General features: G+C 43.6%; 1 protein-coding gene across 2 annotated transcripts; it reads left to right on the forward strand.

The window, feature by feature from the left end:
* Positions 1–119: 119 nt before the first annotated feature.
* On the forward strand, positions 120–27,907 carry OGT (O-linked N-acetylglucosamine (GlcNAc) transferase). Of its 2 annotated transcripts, none has more exons than XM_056859495.1 (22): positions 120–243; positions 9,432–9,612; positions 10,664–10,907; positions 11,613–11,681; positions 14,619–14,735; positions 15,720–15,799; positions 16,157–16,352; positions 16,819–16,959; positions 17,089–17,189; positions 17,368–17,521; positions 17,608–17,709; positions 17,892–18,071; positions 18,180–18,338; positions 18,525–18,614; positions 19,358–19,483; positions 24,684–24,854; positions 24,960–25,076; positions 25,552–25,719; positions 26,290–26,442; positions 26,577–26,829; positions 27,212–27,335; positions 27,685–27,907. In XM_056859495.1, the coding sequence occupies exons 1-22, from the start codon at positions 207–209 to the stop codon at positions 27,857–27,859; spliced, it is 3,138 nt and encodes a 1,045-aa protein (XP_056715473.1). In that variant the 5' UTR covers positions 120–206; the 3' UTR covers positions 27,860–27,907. The 2 variants fall into 2 exon arrangements, with proteins under 2 accessions (XP_056715473.1, XP_056715474.1); XM_056859496.1 differs by having other exon boundaries at positions 137–243; positions 9,462–9,612.
* The last annotated feature ends 90 nt before the right edge of the window (positions 27,908–27,997 follow it).

Raw genomic sequence — 27,997 nt, forward strand, 5'->3', positions numbered from 1 at the left:
TAAGGCGAAGCCAACGTGCGGTGCCTGCGGCGGTTTTCTTAGCGGCCGGACGTCGTTCTTCGCCGCCGCAAGGGACTCGCTCGTGTGGAGAAAGAAGATCCGGCGGCACCCCACCCAGTCTCACCGTTCTCGCCGCAGCCGCCATTTCAGGAGGTGTCGCCTGACGGCTGAGAGAGAGTCCGTGGGGGCGCCTGCGAGGTGGAACCATGGCGGCCTCTGTGGGGAACGTAGCCGACAGCACAGGTACCGGCCAGCCCGCTTCCGCTGTCCCCCCGCCCCTCCCCACCGCCAGGCCTTCACCTTGGCGACCCCCAGGCTAGGCGGGCGGTTCTGTCCCGTCTGTCAGGGGCTGTGGAAAATGCCGGGTTGGGGGGGGGGGAGGGGGGCTGTGAGAGTCTGTGCTGGGAGGCTCGAGGAGATAGAAGAGGGTAGGCCGGTGACTCCGTGCGCCCTTCAGGCGGGGCGAGAAAAAGCGGCTTAGGTGGATGGCTGGCCCCTCGTGGCAGGAAAAGCCCTTTTCAGTGCGCGGGGAGAGCGGTAATGTTGTTGAGCACCATCTATGTGTCTGTTCAGTGTTTGAAAGCATGTATATACACACACACACATTCCAGTCACAATCCAGTTGTGACTCTTACAAGTCAAGGGTGTGTCTCTAGGTAGGCTAGTTCGCAGTGGGTAGCCGTGTTAGTCTGTCTGCAGTAGTAGAAAAGGGCCAGAGTCCAGTAGCACCTTAAAGACTAACAAAAATATTTTCTTCCATGAAGATAATTCACAGTGGGTCGCCGTGTTAGTCTGTCTGCAGTAGTAGAAAAGGGCCAGAGTCCAGCAGCACCTTAAAGACTAACAACAATATTTCCTGGTAGGGTATGGTATCTGAAGAAGCGAGCTGCGGCTCACGAAAGCTCATACCCTACCAGAAAATATTCTTGTTAGTCTTTAAGGTGCTACTGGACTCTTGTCCTTTTCTACTAGGTTAGGCTAGCTTCATTATCCTTGTCCTGTAAAGAGAGAAAAACGTAAACGCTTCCCCCCCCCCTCTGGTTCTTCGCTCCACCACCACCCCCAGGAGAAATTTTGGGCGCATTTTCACACGAAGCCTCGTGCAAGGGGGGGCACCTGCTCCTAGGAAGGCTGGTCCCACTATTAAGGCCCCGCTGGTTGTCGGTTCCTTGGCAGCTCAAGTATAAAGAGAAGAAATTACCAATATTAAAAAATAAAAAGGGAGGGTAAAACAACAACAGATAAACAAAAAATTATGGAAATCTTTATAAACAAAATCTGGTTTCAGAGAGGGAGATAGAGCTAATATTTAAATCAATTTGATTGGGATGGAATTTAACAAGAACATAAAGATTTATTGGATTCTAGAATAACTATGGAAGAATTAAAAACTGCTATAGGTAAAAGTAAATTAAATCTCCAGGCGAAGATGGATTTACAGCATTTTATTATAAAACTTTTATAGAACAATTATCTCCACATTTATTAAGAGTAATGAATCAGTGTTTGCAGAATGGATCCATCCCGCATACCTGGAAACAAGCAAATATAGTATTAGTACCAAAGGCTGGTCCCACTATTAAGGCCCCGCTGGTTTTTGGTTCCTTTCTTTCTGGGGTGGGGTGGGGTGGCGAAGGGTGAGAGCGCTCAGCAAGTTCTGGCTGTGCGATGCCCGAGCCCACGAAGGGTTTTTGGGGAAGGCAAGTTAGAAACGGTAGTGTGGAGAAGCGGTGCCGTATAGAAACGTTTAAACGGGGTGGGGGGGGATGAGATTAAACCTTGCTGACAAGAGTGGGTGCTACGGTAGGAGTTCTGAATCTCAGGTTGCCTATTATTAGATGGAGATGAAGGTGTCCAAAGGAAGACCCGTGGATTCATTACGTACGCGGGGTGTGTGTGTGTGGGGGGAATCTGTCAATCCAGGTAGACCATGACTCATGTTTGAAATGCCTCCCGATTTTACAAGATCTTTCATATCCGTCAATCCAGGTCTACCTGGATTGACGGATATGAAAGATCTTGTAAAATCGGGAGGCATTTCAAACATGAGTCATGTTGGCAGTGGGTCCTGTTCCTGAGCTAATTCTAGAATGTTCTCAAAGAGATAAATTCATTTGCATTTCTGAGGCATAAGGGAAGAGAGGGTACACCAGGATGCTTCCGCACTGTTTTCTTGTTAATTTAATCCAGGCTGTTATTAGCATAACATTGCTTTCTGTAATCCTTCTGAGAATCACGGAAGTATCTGGTAATGCTTGCAGCAAACTGTTCAGGATCTTCTTGCAAACACCCCTGCCTTTTGTGCATTGTGTCTTGGAAAAGAATGGAATAAATTTGCAGTTGAAATGGTTCACACACACCCTTTTCTCCAAGTAGACACACATAGCAGCTGCCTGGGAGGGAGGGGTGGAGTGTGGTCCCCTTGAGGCAGGGCTCGATCTACTTCAGTATGGTCTGTGACCAACAGATAAATGGGCGCAATTGTTCTTAGAGGTTGGAGAACCATATGGTGTTCGATAATATTCAGGCATGAGCCTTTTTCAAAATGTGGTTGTTTTAATTGGAACTGCTTTCTTAACATGGCTCTTAATCTGAATCCACCAAATGCATTTTGCTCTTGCTGAGTCAAGGGTCTTTAGTTTATTGCAACAAAGATTATCTTTGTCTGTGCCCCAGAATGTCTGTGCCCCAGAATGGAGTTCTCATGAAGTTTAATTGTTAGGGACAGGGGTTCCCACAACTGCTTTGTGGCCTATATCTATATAATCTGCTAGATCAGTGGTCCTTAACATTTAATCTACTGCCAGCCACCAGATACGTTAGTGTCATCAAAGATCCCTCCAAGCTACAAATAAAAATTCAGGACTTAAAAAAAAAGCACTCAAGACAGTATAACTTTGTTTATATAAGTGTATTATTTATTTAATTTTATTAAAACATTTATATCCTACTTTTCCTTGGGGTACAACCTACAACCAGTTACACAGATCTTAGGTAAACTTGTGATGAGACTCTTGTGGTGGATGATCACTAGCCAACTCTGTAATGTTAGGTTGGATTTCTGTTTGCTGTATGCCACTTTTTTTTAAGCACTGGGGGAGAAATCTAGGATTTTATCCTGAGGTCAGGGTGAATAGTATATAACTGTGGTGGCGAACCTATGGCACGCATGCCAGATTGGGCACTCAGAGCCCTCTCTGTAGGCACGCGCGCCGACGCCCCAGCACAGAGTTCGCCTGAGTTCGTTACTAGAAAGCCAGAGGGACGCTGGGCCAGGCTGCTCCCCTCCACGCACACCTGAGGGCATTTCTCACATCACCCGCCCCTTTGCCCAGCAGCCCAATGGGAGCGCTTCCTCCCTCCCCTGTCTGGGGTAAGGCGTGTCAAGGAAATGGGACCCTCCCCCGCAATTGCTTGTTGCTGAAAAATCTTTGGTCCAGGCCTTTGGCCTGGCTGAGGAAATCAGTACGTTCCAGGACGCGGCTCAATTAACATTGGTAAAAAATGCAATTGCTTCCCCCATCCGCTGGACCACTTGTTGTCATAGTAACAAATGGGCCTGCCTCAGGGAACCCCAGGTGATCTGTTCTGTAAGCATTTGTCACCTTGGTGTTTTCTGTTGCAAGCCGGATGTCCTCAATCTTCGGTCAGTTGGCATCTCCAGAATCTCAGTGAGGTTCGAACTCCCCCCCCCATCCTGGAAAATAAAAGTGGAACGCACACAACTGTGCTTGTGGTGGTCTAGACATGTGGACAGCATGTCGGATACCCTCAATCCATCTGATTCCTGGGGCAGGGATATGCCAAACGGAACTCTTAGAACATTTATTGAATGCTGAACTGATGTGCATCATCGCTCTTGGAACGGGTAACGTTTTTGTAACTTGCTACGCTTTTGCCAAACTCTTGAACCTAAGAATCCTACTGAGTAGCCAGCTGCTTAAAAGCTTTGTTGTTTTGATTTGCTTTTGAGAACGTCACACAAAGCTAATTTTTATATGATCTTAAAGGTAAACCACAGAATTGCTTCTCCAATCCTATTGGAAAAGAAATGCATGCAGAATTTCACAAAGCTGTGAGTGTTTGTGAAATACAGCATGATGCAGCCATCCAACTAGGATACTGCTGGCTTAATAAAAAAATAAAGGCAATCTTGCACAGTATTACTATTATTGACAGTATTTATATTTCACTTTTCTAACTGCTCCCTATCCCTAAGGGGCTCACAATGTAAAAAGAAGCAAAAGAACACCAGCAGACAGACACCAGAAAAGACACTGTTGGGATACGGAGGACCAGTTACTCTCCCTCTGCTCAATAAAAGAGGAACACCCACTTACCCAGCATGTAATTAACCTGTGGTACTCCTTGCCACAGGATGTGGTGATGGCATCTAGCCTAGATGCCTTTAAGAGGGGATTGGACTAATTTCTGGAGGAAAAGTCCATCACGGTTACTAGCCCTGATGGGTATGTGCTACCTCCTTATTATAGATGTGGGCCACTGTGAGATACAGGAGCTAGACTAGATAGTTCAAAAGCATGCCAAATGCAAACTTTTACCTTTCCATAAAAAGTTGTTTGTATCGTTGAAAGCTCTGTTATTGTGTTTTTCTTTTAAGACAAAAGATGTTAATGTATGAGTTGTTTTTTCTAAACTAAAACCTCAGTATTCAGGTTAAATTGCCTTGTTGGCCCTTGGCGATAAATAAGTGGGTTTTGGGTTGCAGTTTGGGCACTCGGTCTCTAAAAGGTTTGCCATCACTGGTATATAACAAGTCTCCTCTGGCTGTCAGAAGCTACTGCAAGTGCAGAGAAAGGGGCTACTTAACATGCCCCCATGTGTCTCTGAAGTTCTGAATGCCTCCCGAGAATGGTAGATCCCCCTCTTCTGCGGGGGAGGGGGGAGTATAGTAGCCTTGCTAAGAATCACTGCACTAGATGATGTTACACCAAACCAAATTTACTAAAAATGCTTAAAAATAGGCTTAAAGCATAGTTAAAGGATCCTTCCTGTGTTAATTTTAGGAAAGAAATGTGTGTATTGATGGGGGGACTGCTTCTTTGCCTTTAAAATGCTCAAGCATGTAATATTGAAGGGATGGTGCATCTCTTTCTCAGAAACATGGTGCGTCTCTTTCTCAGAAACATATTCACAAATATATGAGGTAATTGCTGCATCCAAGAGATTTTCATTTTTTAAGCGAGTATGGCTTGGAGGATACATAGTTGAGATCCTGGATTTGTGGTAGTTAGAGCAGAGTTAGGTTCATGTCTTACCTTGCAATAATGTGTTGCTTTAGGCAAGTAACTCTTGGCCCCAGTTCCTCATCTGTAAAATGGGAATAATTAATGCTACTCACCAACTTGATCTCCAGAGCAAGGAGGTAAATTTTGAAAATGTATGCAATAATCAAACCCCAAAGCCAGAAAATTTGATGATGCTAAATGTGGAACCTTGATATTCATGCTGGGTATCTTTAAGTGGGCTGTTGCTGAGGAATAGGATCCCTTAGCGTGATGATAGGGATTTTCCAGAAAATTCTGAATTTGAAGTTTTCTAGTAGAACCCAATTTAGCGTGGTGGATACTGGATGATCAAAATTTGACTCCAGTTCCTAAAATGCTGTGTTAATTTTGTGTGTTCTGAGTATTTCAAAAGTTTTTCCAGTAGCCAGAAGCAGTTGAATTCTGCTACTTGATTAGGTGAAAAATTCTACACCGTGTAGCTTAAATCTATGTGGGTGTGTTGTATATACATAGTTTTTATGGTTAATCATAAGAAAAAGTAATTACAACTTTGAAACTGCCTAGTATGTGGTCAGTATGTTAATTTTATATAAAAAATTAAGTTCTACAAATGTGAAACATTTCCATCCCATGTATAACAGATTCCTGTCAACACAAGTGTTGTTGCTTTTTAAAGCTGGTATTGTGCCACTAAAATTGCGCTAAGCTACTTTAAAAATAAGCTTTAGAACTGCAGATGTCAACTTGAGCTACTGAGCTTGTTTGTTAACTTTTCAGTGTCAGGTTGAGAGGAAAATTCCATAAAAGTGCACAATTGCTACGACTGATTCTTCCTTCAGTACTCACATTTTCTCTTACTATTTCTTTTTGGGAAGCCACCTGCAGGTGCCCTTTTCAAACTCTTGATTCCAACTGTTACTAATTGGGCTCCTTCATAGAAATTGTAAAGTTGACATTTCTGTAATGATTTTTCTTAAACTTTCACATGAGTTTGATCTTTAACTCGGAGAGACTCCCCAAATCCTCTTACCAATGGTGCAGTTCTCTCCATATGGGTCTCCTTTAATAGCAGATAATGCTAGTGCGTGGGAGATTTGTGTCTCTTAGCACTGAGGGGGTGGGTGAGTCTTTATTCAGTTTTGGGGAAACACAATTGCTCCTCATCTGGGAGGTGAATAATAATGTCCTAAACCCTCTACCAGTCTGCTTGTCTCCCTGGGACAACGGTGAGTGCCTCTGAGCGGAACCCTTAATTCCTTCCATTAATCCTTGTGATCCAAGTCCTGGCCTTAGTGTCCTCTTCTCTGGCATTCATTCCCCCCAAGATTTGCAGCTCAGAAAAAAGAGCAAAGTTATCTGCATTCAACATCATCTTTGTGCTTCTTTCTTTCTCCTTGTTCCAGGCAAGGTACTTCTTCTTACTTTCTCTTTGTTTTGCTGTAGCTTTTTTTAAATCTAGGGTTGGCTCTTTTCTGCTTTTTCTTTTCCATATCTTTCTGAGAGAAATCCCTCCTGCCTCTCTTCTAGGGTGTGGGGGGAAGTGGTGTATTTGTAGGATACTGTACATCAGGGGTGTCCAAACTTTTTTCAAAGAGAGCCAGATTTGATGAAGTGAACATGCGCGAGGGCCGACCATTTTGCCTGACATTCTTAATTAAATTAATTATATGCAAATTAACTATTTTGTGCAAAGTTTATTGCAAACGGCATACTTATAATGCCCATAACCACAGACTTCACCACAAAAACCATGGCTACATTCCTTTCTTTCCCCAAAGCCCCTTTCAGCTCACCGGATGCCCCCCAGCTTCTAAATCTCCAACCTTCCTTCTGTAGGGAGGGAGCAGTAACTCTTCCTCCCCCCCCCCCCTCATGTGCCTCTCTGGGACTTTCGACTCTCTCCCTTCAACTATGCCCGGGGTATTCTGTCCTCCCCTCATCTGAGCCAGGAAATAAACTGGTTTTCATTCTCATGGAGTCCAAGATTCAAACACTCTGACATCTCCCATGCAGGGAGGAATGTGGAGTTTTCCTCCCCATCAGAGCCAGCATGGTGTAATGGTTAAGAGCGGTGGTTTGGAGCGGTGGAGTCTGGGTAAGAAGGAAGTGGCCTCTCTAGGGTTTCAGACTCGCTGGCCTTCATTCCGGGGGGTGGGGCTGAGACAGCCAATCGAGGCGACCCTCCGCCCAAGTGTCGCCCCCTCGATCGGGGATGCAAAGCACAGGCGCAGCCCCCACGCACCCCCTTTTCTCTCTCTGCAAAACAGGCTGGGGGGCCGTATTAAACCGGCCCAGGGGCCGCAATTGGCCCCCGGGCCGGACTTTGGACATGACTGCAGTACATGGACGAGCTCCATTCCCCCGCCCAAATAGAGAGGAGTTTGTAATGGAAAAGGGTGAGTGAATTGATAATAGAAGTGGGAGGAGGGGTTTGTCTTGTTTGCCTTGAGTGATGGTATTAGCTGTGCTATGTCAAAAGCATCCTGTGAAATGAAACTGCCAAGCCCCTTCTCCTAATCATTTGGCATGTACAGAGGACTTCTGAAAGAGAGGTCAGTGATGATCTCAAATGATTGTTGGCTACCTGAAAATTCTGAGACTCCCCAAATTTATTAGACCTTCGTTTTTGGTGGGATTGGTCCTAACATAGGGTTAGATTTGTGAATCTGTTGCTGCCAAAGAGTTTTGTAGCAGTTCTCTTACAAAGGGATTTCAAAGGGAGATTAGAAAGACTGCTGAATTACAACTAATAATGAAACTCAAGACTATGCATTCTCCTTGATGTAGTAGAGATCTGGGATTCCTGTCTCAGTACCAATGCTGATTTCTCCATGACTACTACCCCTCTGCATATCTCACCTAATCCAATCATGCCTGCTAATGACATTTACTTGCTTTTGACATTTACATTGCCATTGTGTGTCTTAATTCACTCTTTCTACTTAAGGATGGATGGAATCACATTCTAGCTGTATCTGAAGAAGTGAGCTGTGGCTCACGAAAGCTCATACCCTGCCAGAAATTTTGTTAGTCTTTAAGGCGCTGCTGGACTCTTGCTCTTTTCTACTGCTAGTTACAGACTATCATGGCTACTCATCGTGAAAGAGTCTTATGGATGAACAAATTAGTAAATTCATTTGTCTTTATGGTGCAATGAGATTTTGTTGTTATAAGCTCTGGTGAGCGTACCATTCCTGAAAGTCCACTGATGCGTGAGAATTCAGTTGGGGTAGTCCCTCCCTCTCCTTCCCTGTGCACCCTAAGAAGAGAAGAAACCCATGCCAGGAGCTCATGTCATCTGCTCCCAAAGAGGTGACCAGTGGCATGAGAGAACAGCTGTTCTGTTCCCCCCTTGATACTTTAACCACCTTTTACAAAGGTGCTGTATTGCGGGTTATGTTTATTCATCATTGCACAGTATTAATGCTAACAGCTGCTTCAAGATAATTATTTTATTGTGTGTTTAAAATACTGGTTCCTTGCCCCCAAAAGTTTTGAGTTTTGCCATCTCCCATTCCAGGAGAAGTTCTTATCAAAGTCAGCTGTATTAGGGAGGGTTTTGGCTAACAAGTTTGTATAGTTGAATAGCAGGTGGTGAATGTGCAGGGAAAAGGTATTTATAATTTCCTTTGAAAAGCCTGAATAAGTTTTTAGTGTCCAGTTAGTATAGCAGGTAACCATTGCCTGGTTTATGTCTTTATTCCATTGCATGAAATCATGTTTTCAATGTAATCGTTACATTACTTCACCTAATTTCAGAGAAAATTGAAAGCATTGCAGAAGGATTATTTTCGCAGAAGGATTATTTTCTTAATTGTAAAGCAGGCCAGGGTTTTCATTGGGTTAAGGTCTGTTATGAATAGGCATCTGTAAAGATGATTACTGTGGCGGTTCCTCAGGTAGATTTTCAGGCGGTGGTGTTCAGGTGTTCCATGCCTTCATTGAATCTGAAAGTGATGTGTATGCTTAGAAGAAAGGGAAATGGGTCACAAGAAGTACAGAAGTAACATTTTAGCAGAAAAACCTTTAAGGCCTATCAAGGTTATAGTTCCTCCTATTCCCCCCCCCTTCCAGGTTTTATCAAGCATTTCATCTTTTATTTTGTACACCGTAATTTGTCAGTTTTTGTTCCCATTTTCTAACTTTTTGTTTTCCCCCCTGAATGTTTTGGTGACTCTTCAGAACCAACGAAACGTATGCTTTCCTTCCAAGGGCTAGCGGAGTTGGCTCATCGGGAGTATCAAGCAGGAGACTTTGAAGCTGCCGAGAGACACTGCATGCAGCTTTGGCGGCAAGAGCCCGACAACACTGGGGTGCTTTTGTTGCTCTCATCTATTCACTTTCAGTGTCGCAGGCTGGACAGGTAGGAGGCTGGGCCCTTTTTGTTTTCCACATAGACTTCTGTCTTGGAAAAATGATTGACAAAATGTCTCAACTCTGTGCAGCATTGCTAGTTTTAGCTGATGAGCATACAGCTGTAACACAGTGAGGTTTCTTAGAGATTGGTTGTAGGCAGAAGAGCGTTATATTGGAATGAAAATGCTAATTTCAACTTTCTTAACTTTGCTGTTATGGCCTTAGCATAGTGCCTTCAGGCACAGGACGCTGGCTGCTTTAGTGGAATGTGATTGTCCTTGTGCAAATATCATAAACTATTTTAAAGTGTGTGCTTCCTAAAGGGTCTGTTTTCTGGAGTTTAGTTGCATAAGGAGACACAGGCAACAACATCTTTCATTTGGGAGTGTTGGCTTGTGTTTTTAAATATGAGCATTGGAAGAACTGAAATGGATGGAAAGCTGCATGTTTTCTCTTATATTCTAGTAGCACTTTAATTGATGTATGCAACAATGCAGCTTATTTGAAACACTTTACTTAGCAAGAACTTGTGAATACTCTTTACATTTACTTTCATAGAGTATTAAATGTGGAAGTAGTTAAAAGGTACATTTTTTGTTATAATTCTAGTATCTGGTATTGCAGGATTTGTATGGTACAATCTCATATGAAGGTGAATATCTACTTTTTAGATGGATGGACAGTGAAATGTAAAATTTGCTTGGAGGTTTAAACTTAGTGAGTCCTGAAAGGCATTTAATTCAAATGTATGCAGTCATAACTCAGGTTGCACAAAGTTTAAGCCACCACCTTGCCCTAGACTGATTTTGCTTGCATCAAGCTAGGAATAATGGTCTGCATTGAAGAAGCCCTGTGTGTGTATATATCCCATTCTTGCTACAACCAACATACTGTAATAATTGCATTGCCTAGTTGCAAACTATGTGTGCAAACCTGGTATCTGCTATTAGCAATGTGCTTTCAACCTGTATCTGTTCTTATAAATTCTGCTTGTTTATGAGACTTTTAGTAGTTAAATAAAACCAGCTGATTAAAAAACAGTCTTGCCTTATTTTTAGGTCTGCTCACTTCAGCACTTTGGCAATCAAGCAGAATCCACTTCTGGCAGAAGCCTACTCCAACCTGGGAAATGTGTACAAGGAACGTGGGCAACTGCAGGAGGCAATTGAGCACTATCGACATGCCTTGCGCCTCAAGCCAGACTTTATTGATGGATATATTAATCTGGCAGCTGCTTTGGTAGCTGCAGGTGATATGGAAGGGGCAGTGCAGGCATATGTTTCTGCCCTGCAGTACAATCCTGTAAGTTGTATGCAGTAATACCACAATTTTATCAGAAGCGTAAATAACTTTGAACTTTTACGTTTCCTAAACATCTGGCATTGAAACTGGTTATGATGAAATGGTTTGTGAAAATTGCTTTTTCACTACATGCTTGGCAGTAGTGGGTGGTTAAGAGAGTCTTAGGCTTTCCCATTCACTCAGGTTAAACTTTGGGTGTGCCTTTGTATATGTGTCAAAGTATTGGATCAGTTGGCCATTTAAAATGATGACATAAATTAGAGCCCATAGAATGCTTGGCCACCTGCTCTCTTTACCCTATGCTGCTGTCACTGTTAATGTCTCATTTCTTTCTGGTTACTGTCAGCTGTGCCAGGGCAGGAACAGCACTGGTCATGCAGCCATATTAACAAACAAGGCAAGTCTGTGGAGGCTTTGTGTGGAGCTTATGTATTCTCAGACTGTTTGCCAGGTTACTGTATGTTTTACCAATGAAAAGGGAAAAAAGGGGGGAAATGTATGTTTTACTCTATGCAAGGTTGTAGTACAACCAAACACTAAGGTATTTGCTAATTTCCAGTGACTTTCTGCAGTCCTGGCAGTTTACTGAAGCTACTGATTTTTAAAGGTGTTCTGAACTTGGATGAGAGAGCTGCACCATCAGTACAATATCTTTGAAGAGTTCCTTGGCTCTGTTGTGAGTGACCCAGTGAATTTGCATTTCAGGACTTGTACTGTGTTCGTAGTGACCTGGGGAACCTGCTCAAAGCCCTGGGTCGCTTGGAAGAAGCCAAGGTAGGTGTTCTGTAGAATGAATTTTAAACATCACTCTTTTGAAAACCTGAACGTTTGCACCAAGTCATCAGTTCGCTATTGATCTGCAAGAGTTCCAAGAAATGGCTGAAAGCTGAAGGCCCTGAATTGCCCCAGAGTAGTTGCAGGGCAAGTTATGGCATGCCCGTGTTAACACTTGATTTAAACAAGAAATTGAATGTTGAGTCTTGCTGCAGAACATAGACTATCCAATATGGTGAAGTGACTGGCAGGGGATCCACCATTCACTGATCTGGATATAACATTCCTTCCAAACTGAGGCTTGCCTGCTGATGCCAAGCCTGTGACTTAGTCCGTGATTCCTGTGAGAAGCAGGTGCTAGCGAATACTGCTCTTCTAAAGTCCTTTGTGGCTTGTAAGTGGAGAAGAACCTTATCAAATGTTATCCTGTGATATGGCATTGAAAAATCTTATTCTTTAACCTTTCCCCCTATCTTTATAGTGGAAGAAAGGCTAGTAAACGTTCACAGCTGAGTGCCTTAAACAAGTTGCTCCTATTTTGCCAAAACATTCAGAGTCATCAAGCTGGTTTGTTTGGAAAATGAACTGAACAAAGAAAAACTTGCTGAAGTGAGTGGAAAGGTGGCTTCTAGCAGTCTGTATTCCAACCAAGAATTTGAACACCAGGAGGGGCTTTAAAACTCTTGGCACAATTAAAACTTGCAATGCAAAAAAAAAAAAAAAAGAACCTAAAATTTGTCTTGTTACAAGCCACCTTACGCATCCGCGCAGCAGGGGTGAGGAGTGTGGAGGGACTAGAAGGACCTCCCAAGTCCTTCACTTCAAGCCCCACGCGCATGCTACCGAGTGGAGTGTATGAACAGTGTAGCTGTCTGGCTGGCTGCTGTACCGGGGTGGGGAGGAACACTGCTGTTCAGGTCAACCTGTTATAGGGTATTGGGCATGGACATTCACAGCACAAATTCTTCAGACACATTGATTTCTAATTGGCAAAATTGCAGCTGGAAATATTCTGAAAGAATGCTGTAAACTGATGTTGATGGCATTGAAGTCTTTTTGAACAGACACATGATACTCAGCCTACCAGGTGGACAGCTAACATGAATTGCACTTCACTGCAGCTTTTAGTGTGACTGGTATAGGCCAAGACACTGCGCCTGCCATAGGTTGCTGACTTCTTTATTTCAGAGCTCTGGAGACACCTAGTTTGAAAGTGTTATTACGTTTGCGAGAACTCCACTAAACATGGAGGGGAAATATACCTTGAATAATTGCAATGTATTTCTTTGGCTATCGGTGCATTTGCAAGACCAAACCAGCAAAATCTTTGAAGCTTAAAGTGAAATTTTGATTTTTGTTTCAGAGCCTTTCTTCCAATGTCCTGCGTTTGCAATTGCCCTCATTAACCCTTTCCCTTCTGCATGTCTCCCATGTTACAGACAAACTGCCCTCAACCCTATGTGTTAGACATATCCAAAGATTTTCAATTGCTTTGTTGAACTTTTTACTAATGATCTTGTTTTATTTTCTCTCTTGTTTTTGGTTTTTCACCATTGATATTGTATTTAGAAGGTTTCAGGTGGGTGAAACCTCCTATTCCATGCGTAAGGTGCCTCGCTGAAGGGAGCTCGAGGCCTGGATCTAGGGCAGACACACTCCTCCTCCTCCTCTTCCAGCAAGGAACGCACCGCAAAGTCACATGAGAAATATGGTAACGGGTTTGTAACTGCCACAGCAAAACCATTTGCCTCCATGCCTGAATCTTCTGTCTTGTGGCTTCAGAAACAGCTTAAGTATTTTATGTACAAACAAGTAATGTTAGAGAATATTTTATAGTCCTAGCCACAATTCTTTCAAAAAATAAAGTTAAATTAATTTAAGATGTAAAAAAGATAATTGGAGATACTTTATAGTTAAAGCTTCTAACTCTTCCTGGTTGTTCATTTTTTTCCTTTTTCTTCTTTGTTTGGATTGCAGCGTTCTGCTCTTCTGATGATGCGCTGTGATCCTGCAGTAGCGCAAAGGCTGCGCAGCGGAATTGCGCATTGCGTGCGATTGAGCCCTTTGTGAATGGCTGACTAGATGATTCATCTCTAACTGTATGGCTCCTGAGCTCCATGCTGTAGGCTTTTGGATTGAATTGGGTTGTAAAGTGTTTAGACTTCATACACAAATTTAACACTCAAGTTTCTACATGGGCCTGTGTGGTAGATTAATCAAGCTGGTTGGCTGTTCACGGTCTCCAAGGGCATTCAACAAAGCGCAGCAGTTTGCAGCGAGGGCGCAGCGGCGTGCTGTTAGGGTGCGCTAGCGACTTCTTGCGCTTGCATTACAGGGACCTGAACCTTTGTGCAACCCTGTCATTTGAGGTTTTGGAGGCTGAAGGTAAGGAGATAGGCCAGGGTTCTGGAAAAGAGTAAATCCAGAGTAGGAAATGAAGTGTTTAAAAAACCCAACCATTAGTGTCTTAGATCATAGGTCTTGCTTTTCTATAAGTAATTGGTAAAGAACTTCACCTTTCTATAGTATTTTTGGAAGAGATGAATGGGGGAGGGAGGGTTATCTTCAGAGCAGCTTGCTAGCTAAATTGCTGCTTAAGCATGTGAGATCCTAGCTTCATTATTGAAGTATGTTGTGCATTCAACAGGAAAGCAGTTGCAGGGTACTTCTGATTGAGAAGAAAGTGAAAGCATAGAGTGTGTTTCTCTCTAGTTGTCAGCATAACTGATAATGGTGGATTTGCACTTGGGTTTTGGTTTGCGCTGGCGCAGGATCAACCAGCTGTTCACAGCGCATTAGTTTTGGCGCATGCTAGCCTATACTGCAGGATCACTTTTGGCTGTTTAGAGAAGGAATAGTAACACCAGTTTTTCTCTCACTTTTCTTTTGTGCAAATATTCCCTTTCCCTGTATCTACCCATCTTTAACCCTTCCAAGGCCTGTTATTTGAAGGCAATTGAGACTCAACCAAATTTTGCAGTAGCATGGAGTAATCTTGGCTGTGTGTTCAATGCACAAGGAGAAATCTGGCTTGCCATTCATCACTTTGAAAAGGTAATTGTAGGTTTTTATATCCTATGATACATCTGTCAAAAATGCTCCACATCTGTGCCACTGCTTCTTAAGTAATAATGGATGCATGGTGGCATTTCTACATATTGAGCTGTTAATGAGTATGTGAATGGACAAGGGTTTGTGCATCTATATCAAGCAGTCTGTAATAAAGAAACAAAATTAATACATACTTGGAGAAGAACAGAAATGGAAATCATGGCTTGGTTCACATGGAAAGTTTCCCCTGGTGGAAGAATTTCCACCAGTGGCAAATTACTTCCTTGCTGCAGCCCAGAAGGCTGCTTCTGGGGATAGGGACCCCCAGGAACAGGGGTGAAGTGGGGGAGGGAAATCAGAAGTCTGCAGCGAGAGGAGGGAGAGGCATTTCAAGTGTGCTTTCTTTAGGGGTTGATCTTTCCTGTCTTCCTCATCCCTAAACATAGGTTTCCTCTTAGCTCTGATGTAATTGATGTCTTAAATAATAAAATCCTTTGTGTGCTATGTTGCTATTACTGGTGTCTTTCCTACACAGTTAGGAGAAAGAAAAGGGCTGCACCAGTCACAAGAGATAAAAAATAAGGCCAAGGTTGATGGTGCAAAATAGGTAAAAACATATGGTATTAGTTAAAGTTACCTACCATTTCACCCAAAAGGCTTATTCAGGGGTATCTGTTAGTTGCAGTGATTGCAATAGCTATTGATCTTATATGCGTCTTTGAAAAACCACTGTGACTAACAGGTTCCCCTGAAGAAGGATGAAACGTGTAGGGAATTTTAACTGAGTAATCAAATATATTTTTTTACCTATTTTGCACCATGACCTTGGCCTTATCTTTTTTATTTCCTACACAGTTGGACACAGGTAATGTTCCCTGCATTGCAAACAGAAGACCCGATTGTATTCAAGTTTGCCATATTCAGCTAATTCAGTTCATTATGTATAGTAGTAAAGTGAGTAAGATGTGTTTTCTTCAATATCCTAAGGCGGTGACTCTTGACCCAAACTTCTTGGATGCTTACATTAATCTGGGGAATGTTTTGAAAGAAGCGCGTATATTTGACAGGTAAGCAGATAAATGCTTTTCTTCTCAGTGCAATAATTGGCTGTCTGTCCGCATTGACTAGGAGTGTTGATACTTGGGTCACTTGACTGCCTTATTAGTAAATGTGTTGGATGTGATTTTGAACAAACAAGTTCTGCTCCTAGAATGTGAAAACTTTTTAAAGTTAGTTTTATTATGAATAGTTTTTGTGTATCTGTGTTTTCTGGCTATATTGGGGTGGAAGCCTTAAACCACTTGTTGCTTTTCATTGGCCTTCGTTATCAGTTATGTAGCTTTACTCCTCAGCTATAAGTATAGTTCTGTGTTCTCTTGATATGTAGTAAACATTAACATCAGCAGTGGTCCATCTTTTTGCAGAGCTGTAGCTGCTTATCTACGGGCCCTGAGTCTGAGTCCAAACCATGCAGTTGTGCATGGCAACCTGGCCTGTGTCTATTATGAGCAGGGCTTGATTGACTTGGCGATTGATACCTACAAGCGTGCTATTGAACTGCAGCCACACTTCCCTGATGCTTACTGCAACCTGGCCAACGCACTCAAGGAGAAAGGCAGCGTAAGGATCCACCTCTTCTTGCTTACTGTACTCCTTCAGCTTGGGTGTGAAGAGTGGTAACGTTCACATTGGAAGAAATCAAATCTGTTTTCTTGGTAGTTGGGAATGTAGTGCTTTAAACCCCTGTGGTGGAGCCTGCCGCCTTGACAGGGCTGTCTCAATGTAGAATTCTCCATTGGTGATGGAATGTGTCTTGGGGTTGTTGGTCCCACTTGCTCCAATAGCCTGTTTAAAGTAGCTCGTTATCCTATTTGGTGGGGAAAAGTTCCTCCTGATTCTTGTCCTTGGAGTTCCACCCTCTCTTCTTACTGCCTCCCTCTCTCGCTTTGTCTCTTCTACCCTACCTTTCCTTAAATAATTAGGGTGGGAAGGGAGCTCATTTATCCCCTAGATAGGAGTTTGGGTAAGGCTTTGGCTGAGTGATTTGTCTTACTAATACTAGCTTAACATGTGCTTTGTGTTAAAGGTCGCGGAGGCAGAGGAATGTTACAACACAGCTCTTCGTCTGTGCCCCACTCATGCGGATTCTCTTAATAATTTGGCAAACATTAAACGGGAGCAAGGAAACATTGAGGAAGCTGTTCGGCTGTATCGTAAAGCACTTGAGGTATGTTCATGCATTGTAGTCAGTGAGAGCTGGATATGTGTACTTATGGTGGGTTGTTTTAATGGGACAAGAAGCAAACTGCAGTGGGCAGCCTTCTTGGGAGAGCTAAGAGCAACTATTTTCCTGCAGGTGTTCCCTGAGTTTGCAGCTGCACATTCCAATCTTGCAAGTGTTTTGCAGCAGCAGGGGAAGTTACAGGAGGCACTCATGCATTACAAGGAGGCTATTAGGTAAGGTTTTAAAAGCTACTATTGAAAAGGATCATGTTAGCGTATAGAATTCATGTGCTTGCTGGGTGCACTGGTCTTTTCAGTCCCATTGGGATATTCTTTAGTTGGTAATGTGTGATTGTGTGTGCAGTTTTTTTTTACACTTTTTTCTCTCCCCCTTCTCATCTCCACAATGTAGAATCAGTCCCACATTTGCTGATGCCTATTCCAACATGGGGAACACACTAAAGGAGATGCAGGATGTTCAGGGAGCTTTGCAGTGTTACACACGGGCAATTCAGATAAACCCTGCCTTTGCTGATGCCCACAGCAATCTGGCTTCCATCCATAAGGTACATTCATGCCTGCTGTTCAGATTAGAACCCGTGGGTCAGGTAGCAACCAGGCTGCCATTGCTTAATTGTTCCTTCCTTTCCAGGATTCAGGGAACATACCAGAGGCCATTGCTTCATACCGCACTGCCCTGAAACTGAAACCTGACTTCCCTGATGCATATTGCAATTTGGCGCATTGCTTGCAGGTGAGTTGGGGGGTTACCTGATAATTACAATGTCTAAGTCTGAAGATTTGGACCACATGGCAAACTGGAGGCAACACCTCTGGAGAGAGGCTGCAAGAAGCGGTGCTAATATTCTCATAAATGTGTTTCTGGTGCTGCCGCTTAAGGTATGCTGATCCATTGTGTGGCTTTTGCTGTTTTAGATAGTTTGTGATTGGACTGATTATGATGAAAGGATGAAGAAGCTGGTCAGTATAGTTGCTGATCAGCTGGAGAAGAACAGGCTTCCTTCCGTCCATCCTCATCACAGTATGCTGTATCCGTTGTCCCACAATTTCCGTAAGGCAATTGCTGAGAGACATGGAAACCTGTGCTTGGACAAGGTACGAATGCCATGAAGACATTTTACAGTTATGTTGAGACAACAGGTTGTTTTGTTTTTGAGAAAACCATTGCCTTGATAATTCAGTAAGCTGTTACTATATTGGCAGATTAATGTCCTTCACAAGCCACCATACGAGCATCCCAAGGACTTGAAGGCTAGCGAGGGCAGACTGCGTGTTGGCTATGTAAGCTCTGACTTTGGGAATCATCCCACTTCACACCTCATGCAGTCAATCCCAGGCATGCACAACCCCGACAAATTTGAGGTAAGAGTTTCCATGCTGCAAGCTAGCATGACAACTAACTTGGTGAATCTAGCTGGAACTGTGTGGTTCTGTGCTGCAAAAACCTGTAGTGATTCAAGTAATTCACAAATAGTGGCTTGTTATTGTAAGGAATAACTGTTTCCCCCATGAAATTGTTCTGGTCACCTGAGCATTGTTCTTTCCTAGGTATTCTGCTATGCCCTCAGCCCTGACGATGGCACAAACTTCCGGGTAAAGGTGATGGCTGAAGCAAATCACTTTATTGATCTATCCCAGGTAAGAGCTCTAATTATGTAAGTCCTCACTGTGGATTTCTAGAATGGTGGTGTGTGTGGGACAGTGTTGCTTAAATGGTTCAGCATCTTGAAACAGAGGACCTGTTTCTTCCTCTTACCAAATGGGCACTTTGTAAGAAATCAGTCCCCAGCTAAAGGACCTTGAATAGCAGAGCTGTAAAATATCCTAACTTGAGACCCTGGAGAACTGTTGCCACCTTTCCAGAGTTCTCAGGAAAGGCCAGTATTCTTGATTCCAAAAATATAGCTCAACTGCCTCTGAATTCTTAATTATTTGTGGATGTTATCCATTAAAGGCAGTACTTAGGAAAGCTGTCCATGCTTTAACTAAGAGGATTCTTATATCTAGGCTTTGGAAATCTCAGGGAAATTGAGGGCATTCTTGCACTTGTGTTTTGTAAAATCATCAGCAATAACAAAAATCTGGTACCATCTTAAAGATTAATAGCTTTTTTGTGGTGAAAGTTTTCATAAACTAGATCCCGCTTAGCACATCTGAACTCTAGGCCATGAAAGGGTCTGCCTCAAGTGATCTACTAGTCTTTAAGGTGCTACCACACCTCGTTTTTGAAGGCAAATGTAGCGCAAATGCTTCAGTGCCTTCTCCCAAGGATGACATGAATAGATAACTCCTCTAGAATTTTGATTGTGGCAGTTTTTAACTGAGTAGCAGAGCAAACCTGAAGTATATCCTTGCAATAGTTTCTAATTCTTGTGTCTTAGGTTCCATGCAATGGAAAGGCAGCTGACCGCATCCACCAGGATGGCATACACATCCTCATCAACATGAATGGCTACACCAAAGGAGCCCGCAATGAACTTTTTGCCCTCAGACCAGCACCTGTACAGGTAAGGAAGAGACAGTGATTCAAATATTTGCACAGAGTGCCCATTGGGGAATCACTTCTTTGAAGCAGTCTTTGGAAAGTGAACATGTCCTGTGGGTCATACAGTGGTGTGACAGGCCCTTTCTACTAACTGAGTAGTAACTGAGGGGACCCACACATCCTCTTACGATTTAGGGAAATCAATTTTGTTTTAAACTGCAAACCTTTCCCTCAGTTACAGGATATTCTTAGGTAGCAAATTGGCTTTGGCTTCACTGCCATGAGGTAAGTTTTGTGGTGAGCAAGTAGAACACAGAGATCACTGAGGCCAGAGTGGTATGTAAATGACAAGAGTATTTACAGGTTAATTTTAAAGAACAGATCAGTAGCACAGATATCCAGATAGTCCAAGGAGAAACCTGGTTGAGGCACATAAGCTAGTTAGGGCTTTAGAGTGTGGTTTGAATTCTCTTTAATGCTTACAGGTTCAAATAGGCTTTCACTGACTAGCCACTAGGTTGGATCATTACACACACACACACACAAGATTCCACCCACAACCAGCCTGCCCTTTCCCAAGAATCAGACTGAATTGTACAAGGTCTGCTCTTTGGGGAAGAAAAAAGAGGGGAATAAAACCCAACCTGAAAACAGAAGCTGGGTACCCAAGGTTGGGTAGAAAGATATAGATATATATCTATAGATATCTATATCTATATATCTATAGATATCTATATCTATATATCTATATATATCTATATATCTATATCTATATCTATCTATCTATATATATATATATATATATATATACACACATACACACACACACACACACACACACACACACTGAAAATATAATTTATTCGAAGCGCTATGTAAAGGTAAAAAATATTTTAAAATCATTAAAATAGCACAATGGCATTTCCTAGGGTTGATATCTGTAACCACATACCAAACCACTGATGAAGGCCCAATAGGTTACAGATATCAACCCTAGGAAATGCCATTTTGCTATTTTAATGATTTCTAAATATTTTAACCTTTACATAGCACTTCGAATAAATTATATTTTCAGTATTCATACACACACACACGTATGTATGTATTTTCTACCAAACCTTGGGTACCCAGATTCAAGGTCTGCTCTTCACCAGAGACAAGCCTAACAACTGGATACTCTGTCCTCTCCCAGAGGTGGAGCTAAACCACACTGCCATGCTACCAGGCAGGTAAATATAAGTTAGGTAAATATACCGTATTTTTCGCTCCATAAGACGCACCTGACCATAAGGCGCACCTAGTTTTTAGAGGAGGAAAACAAGAAAAAAATTTTTTTTTTAAAGACCTGGTGGGGGGTCTTTAAACTTGTCCGCGCTGCCATCTCAGGCAGCACAGAGCACTTTCAAGACCTCCCACCTGGCTTCCAGGGAGTCCCTGGAACACCGGTGGGGGTCTTTAAACTCTGCGCTGCCTGGGATGGCAGCGTGGAGAACTTTCAAGACCCCCCGCCCGGCTTCCAGGGAATCCCTGGAAGCTGGGCGGGGGGGTATTTAAACTTCTCCACGCTGCCATCTCAGGCAGCGCAGAGCACTTTCAAGACCCCCCCCTCCAAGTACTGACCATGGCCAATCCTGCTTAGTTCCCATGCTCTGATGAGCCTGGGCTAAACTAGCCTATTTGGGTTGCTCAACTCAAAAATAAGCCATGCTTTATTTGGGTGTGTGTGTGTGTTTGCTCCCAAAAAAGTGTTCTTAGCATTGCAGCCCAAGCTACATATCAGTAGATTTCTACAGCTAGACACGCCATAAACTGTAAAGTGAAAAATGCCTTTCTGGGATAAATGCATTGTTGACAGTGCCAAAGCACACCACTCCTAGGGTGGCCAACTCTGGGTGAGGGAATTCCTGGAGATTAGGGGGGGGGGAGTATGGGGAGGGCAGGGACCTCAGCAGGTTATAATGCCATAGAGTCCAGGGGAACTGATCTCTGTAGTCTGGACATCAGCTGTAACTCCTGGAGATCTCCACCTGGAGGTTGGCAACCAAACTCCAGTTCAATTTTTCCTTCTCTTAAGAGCCTGTTACCTTCTTAATCATATACTATGCTGGCCAATGGCAGTAACAATAACTGGAAATCATATATATAGGTTCTAGTTGACAGATACCTGAAGGAATGCACCTAACACACTAGTTGATTAGAGCAAAGGGAACCACTACACAGATTGCATGATTCCCCCTCCCCCCATTATATTTGCTAAAACTCAGATTTTTTGCAGCTATTTTGCAAAGTAGCAGCTAAAGAGAAGGCAGCTGGAAGAGAAGGGCTGTTTTAGCTGGGCTCGATTCCTTTCCCTTCTTGGTTGAGAGGCAACAAGAGGCGCATCACCCACCCACAATCTCCAGCACCTGCGCCTCTACCTGTTACCTCTTTGAGCTGGAAAAGGAAGTCAATCAAACAGCCCTACACTAGGGCGCCTCTCAATCTCACCGCATTGCATTTGGGGATTTGTAGTCTTCGTTCCCTGGCAGGCCACCCCAAGGAGCAGAGGCAGGACAGGGAGCGACTTGCTTCTCCTCGGGTGATGCCGTTTTTCCATTCAGCGCGCTGGGCGCGCGCGTTGAGGCACAAACCGTTCGGGCATTGCAGCCCAGCCGGAGTTTTTTAACCAAGGCCAAGAACTACATTTCCCAGCCTGCTGCGGGAGAACCCCCTTTCTTGCTGCAGGTTGATCGCCTGGGCTGCAGATAAGCGAAAGAGAAAACGGTGCAAAAAAGAAAAGAGGGAAGGAGGGGGGGTTGGGGGAGAGGCAGGAGAAGAAGGACCCCCTCGGCTGGCGAATTATGCATGCACTATGCGAGCTCTGAGAGAATGGCCGTGGAAGATAAGGGCTGCCTTTTCTTTGCGGTCGCCCCACCTCCCTCCTGCACCCGCTTCCATTCCTCCTCCTTACCTGAGGGGGGACGAGGACAGAAGAGTCGGCGGCTAGAAAGGGCCAGGGCATCAATCAGATGGAGAGGCCGGGGGAGAGGAGGAGGAGGAGGAGGAAGCGGCCGGCGCAGCTGGCTTTTTTGCAAAAAGGCGCAGGGCTCCACGGAGAGGCGTTTTGCATGCATGGGCGCCGGGCTGCAGACGGACGTGGAGGAGCTACCCGAGGCCAGCCAGAGAGGGACCCCCTCCCACCTTTGCATGCAAGGGGCACCTTCCCACCTCGGCCCGGCTGGGGGCATGCTAACAGCCTGCAATCGCCTCTGCAAGCTTTGAACCCCACTTCTTTGGAAAGCAAGGTGGTTTTGTTTTTATTCAAGAGGGCTCTGTGCCTACCGCATGATCGACACCCCCCCAACAAATATATGACATGAAGGCTCACTCCTCCTTTAATTTCCTTCCCAAATGTGAGTGTTTTAACTGGTGACCCTGGGCCTTGTTTGTGTTTATATATATATTTTACAGTGACTAAGGTATCCTGTCCCAGGAGTCCCGGGAAGGGGGGGGGTGGGTCTTTAAACTGCTCTGCGCTGCCTGCCCAGGCAGCACAGAGAGCAGATTAACCTCCCCCAGCGCTTCCCGGTCCCGAGGCTTAGCTGTTGGGCGGGGACTCTGCACTGGGCTGGGTGGCTGGCAGGGGCCTCCCGCCCCCAGCTGGCTGGCGGCGGCCCAGCCGGCTCCCGGGGTGGCCCGGCTCCACGCCCCGCTGCATTCGCTCTATAAGACGCACTGACATTTCCCCTCGCTTTTGAGGAGGAAAAAAGTGTGTCTTATAGAGCGAAAAATACGGTAAGTTAGCCTGCTATAAAGTTAGTTAGCAAACAAAAATAGCAGAAAAAATCAAGCAATAGTTATCCATGCAATAATATTCTTGTTTAGTTTAGGCATATGTTAACATTCAATTCAACATTCATTGTATGTACAATGAGTATGCAAATAATTTATAAACAATTTGTTAACCGTGCTGTTGAATCACAAGCGTTAAAAGTCAAACCAAAAAGTCCAATGCGAATATATCGCCAACTTGCACCAAGGAGACGTTGAGTTGTAGTCACACTAGCGTCTTATCTTCAGTGGTGTGAATAGCAGGTATCTTCCGTTGCTGCTATGTGGAGTATAATAACTCACAAATCATGAGTGGCAATAGCAGATCATATAGTGAAGATACAGGGGGCTGGATATTTCCTGTTTCGACCACTAGGGTGTCTTCATCAGCTGCCAACCCCCTAGTGGTCGAAACAGGGAATATCCGGCCCCCTGTATCTTCACTATATGATCTGCTATTGCCACTCATGATTTGTGAGTTATTATACTCCACATAGCAGCAACGGAAGATACCTGCTATTCACACCACTGAAGATAAGACGCTAGTGTGACTACAACTCAACGTCTCCTTGATGCAAGTTGGCGATATATTCGCATTGGACGTTTTGGTTTGACTTTTAACGCTTGTGATTCAATAGCGCGGTTAACAAATTGTTTATAAATTATTTGCATACTCATTGTACATACAATGAATGTTGAATTGAATGTTAACATATGCCTAAACTAAACAAGAATATTATTGCATGGGATAACTATTGCTTGATTTTTTTCCTGCTATTTTTGTTTGCTATGCCACCAGGCAGAGCTACCCTTCAAACTGTCTACTCTTTTACTGAGGTAGACTTGAATTAACTCCTGCTGTGCTTCCCTCCAACATTCCATCCCCCTTCTGAAAGGGGATTGGATGCTAGAGCAGCATTCCCATAGGTTCAGGGATGAAACAGTCGAGTTGCTGTTTTCCTTTTCAGGGGCAGGATAACCTCCTGTCCATCACAAATTGTTTCATCAGTGGGCCTGAAAATCCAGTAATGGAATATATGCCCCCAGATTTCCTTGTGGAAGAAAATACTTGACTCATGGCATCATCAAGGTTTTGTTCCATTTTTAAACCAACTTTTACTACCCTGAAATTGAGTCACCTAGTGTGAACTGCTTATCTTGCTTTAGGCAAGGAATATTCTCTTTGTCTGCAATGTGGGGGTGGTAGTACTGGCCCAAACCTATAGAGTGAGATGTAAGGATTATTAAGATAATGTATGTGAAGTGCTGTGTACACGAAATCTTACTAGCATTATTAAGACCAGCTTCTGAAAAGTTTAAAATAATAAACTTAGTGCTCTATGTTTCAGGTTGCATGTGAGACAAAGATCTTGCTTGGATATTAACCCCAAACATCTTTGCTTGATTTCCAGGCTATGTGGTTGGGCTATCCTGGGACTAGTGGTGCATTATTCATGGATTACATCATCACAGACAAAGAAACCTCCCCTTTTGAAGTGGCTGAGCAGTATTCTGAAAAACTGGCTTACATGCCAAATACATTCTTCATTGGAGATCATGCCAACATGTTCCCACACCTAAAGGTATGGAGTGTGTTTGCATGTGTGACTATACTGGGCAGTAAGTGGCCTGCTTTGTGTATTGCTGTTTAAAGTTCTAGCATTCTTAAACACTTCTTTCTCCTTCAGAAAAAAGCAGTTATTGACTTCAAATCCAATGGGCATATTTATGACAACAGAATTGTTTTGAATGGCATTGATCTGAAGGCATTCCTTGACAGTCTTCCTGATGTAAAAATAGTGAAGGTGAGAATTTTTTAGGTACATGGTGCAAGCATGTGAAGTTCAGTTCAATATATGTGCACACAGTTGTCTTGTCCTTCGGGGGGGGGCTGCAAATGAGAGAGGGTATCTGCAGTGTGGAAAGTACCAATAGGAATGGGAGACGGTGGGTTGGAGGTGATAAATGAGGGCATTTGCACATACCAGGTTTTGTGAACACTATAAAGTGTTATAAACAAGGTAATAATGTCTTTTTTTGGGGTGGAGGGATGTTCTAGGGAATTTATTTGTTTTGTGCTTTTATTGTGTGCTGTTTTGTAGCCACATTGAGACACTGTTATCCATGAATGAAGCGGTGTAGAAAAGTTATAATAAAAACTTTATTGGACCTTGCAGGAAAGGCCTTCTTCATGTTTAGAAGTGAGGCCTTATAACTTTCTGTGGGCTTGTAAATAACTTCATTTGGAGGGATGAACTTCATGTTTTGTGTGGTTTTTAGATGAAGTGTCCTGATGGTGGGGACAATGCTGACAACAGTGCTGGACTCAGCATGCCTGTCATTCCTATGAATACAATTGCAGAGGCAGTAATTGACATGATAAATCGTGGACAAATTCAGATAACCATCAATGGATTCAACATTAGCAATGGGCTTGCAACTACCCAGGTGAGAGGAGTGGGCACAAAGGTGAAGAGGTTGTTAAATCAGCCATATGCATGTCTGGGTGAGCTAATCGAAACATGGGGCTTTGTTTTTGAGGGACTCTGGGGCTGTGTGTGTCCTCCAAAATGTCCTATCTTTGACAGCCTTGCTCAGATCTTGCAAATTGAGGGCTGTGGCTTCCTTTATTGAGTCAATCCATCTCTTGTAGGGTCTTCCTCTTTTCCTGCTGCCCTCAACTTTTCCTAGCATGACTGTCTTTTCCAGTGACTCTTATAATGTGACTAAAATACGACAGCCTCAGTTTAGTCATTTTAGCTTCTAGGGTCAGTTCAGGCTTGATTTGATCTATAACCCACTTTGGGTTATAGATCTATAACCACTTTGGGGCTAGCAGTTTTATAATGCTGGGATTTGTGTTTCTGGGTTTAAAAAAAATCCTTAAATAAGGGAAGAACAATGCAGAGCTAGAGTGCTCAAACAGGCAGCAAAACTGGAAAGTCAGTAAAGCATGCCCTTGTAATCGGAGGCCACCTTCTGGATTCCGACAGGCTGTATCTCACTTATTTCCTTCAGATCAACAACAAAGCAGCAACTGGTGAGGAGGTTCCACGCACCATCATTGTCACCACTCGTTCCCAGTATGGATTGCCTGAAGATTCTGTTGTGTATTGCAACTTTAATCAGCTTTATAAAATTGACCCTTCCACTCTTCAGATGTGGGCCAATGTGAGTAGTTTTCATCTCTGGTCAGTACTTCTTTTGCCTAGTCAGCTTGGCTCGGGAAACGCAGTGCTGTTCAACATTAGTTTGATACACTTCATAGGTGTTCTGTAAGTTCACTCTTTGACTTTTGATTACAGATTTTGAAGCGTGTCCCAAACAGTGTGTTGTGGCTACTGCGTTTCCCAGCTGTAGGAGAACCAAATATTCAACAGTATGCACAAAACATGGGCCTTCCACAAAATCGCATCATCTTCTCTCCAGTTGCCCCCAAAGAGGAACATGTGAGGAGGGGCCAACTTGCTGACGTCTGCCTAGATACACCTCTTTGTAATGGCCACACCACAGGGATGGATGTTCTCTGGGCTGGGACCCCTATGGTTACCATGCCAGGTAAGGTCTGGAGCTAATGTGCTGCTGCTGGCAAAAATGCTGAACATCACTGTGGTGTTGTTTAGAGATATGTTTTGAGGAGGTTGTGGATGTGTTGCTAGGCGACTGGCAGTGGACCACAGCTTGAAAGAGAGAAGCTGGTGGTGGTATTGGTAGCAGGAGGTATTTATTTGTCCTCGGTTTTATCCAAATGTATGTTCTTCCTTTGTATATGCCAATAAAGGCTTGCGTTGTGTGGTAGCAGGAGGGAGATGAACATGAATATAATTTTGGATGGTGGGCCTTGCTAGTATGGCCCTTCCCTTAACTTCTGCCTTTTGTTGGAGAAATGAGATAATATGCTTGCAATTTAAAGCTTCAAGAATGTTACTTCTGCTTCCAGGAGAGACTCTTGCGTCACGAGTTGCAGCCTCCCAGCTTACTTGCCTTGGCTGTCCTGAACTAATTGCGAAAAGTAGACAGGAATACGAAGATGTTGCTGTTAAGCTGGGAACAGATCTAGAATAGTAAGTAAATGCATGTCAGAGGGATAGAGAGAAGAGACAGTTTGTTAACTGCGACATAAGGAATGAGGTTAGTGACGGGAACCTATCAAGTTGCATCAATCAGCCCTTCTCAGCACACATTCCGGGCTATGAAGGAGTATTTGCAAGCACAGAGTATAATTATTGTGATGATGATGTGACAGTGTCACCTGCAGGAAACAATTATTGTGAAGCACGCCTGTTGGCGATTGTGTGGGGTCTTTGGAGAAATTTAAATAGAAGAGGGAAATGTCATACCAATATTCAGCAGAAAGGTTGATACCCTGGTTTAGTGACTTCAGTAACAGTCTGTGCACCTGTTTTCCTGCAGCCTGAAGAAAATACGAGGCAAGGTTTGGAAGCAGCGAATATCCAGTCCCCTGTTCAACACAAAGCAATACACAGTGGAATTGGAGCGGCTTTATCTTCAGATGTGGGATCACGCTGCAGCTGGCAACAAACCAGATCACATCATCAAGCCCATAGAGAGTGGTGAATCAGCTTAAAGAACTATGGGCCTTCTAAAGAGAACCCTTCAGGAAATGTCTCTGATTCCTGAGCAGAGGCAGTGGGGAGCCAAGGACCCCATAACTGCTTAATCTGCTTGCTATTCTTAACAGATGTGATCTATGGTAGTAATCAAA

The sequence above is a fragment of the Euleptes europaea genome, chromosome 13, assembly GCF_029931775.1.
Source record: "Euleptes europaea isolate rEulEur1 chromosome 13, rEulEur1.hap1, whole genome shotgun sequence".
NCBI lineage: Eukaryota > Metazoa > Chordata > Lepidosauria > Squamata > Sphaerodactylidae > Euleptes > Euleptes europaea.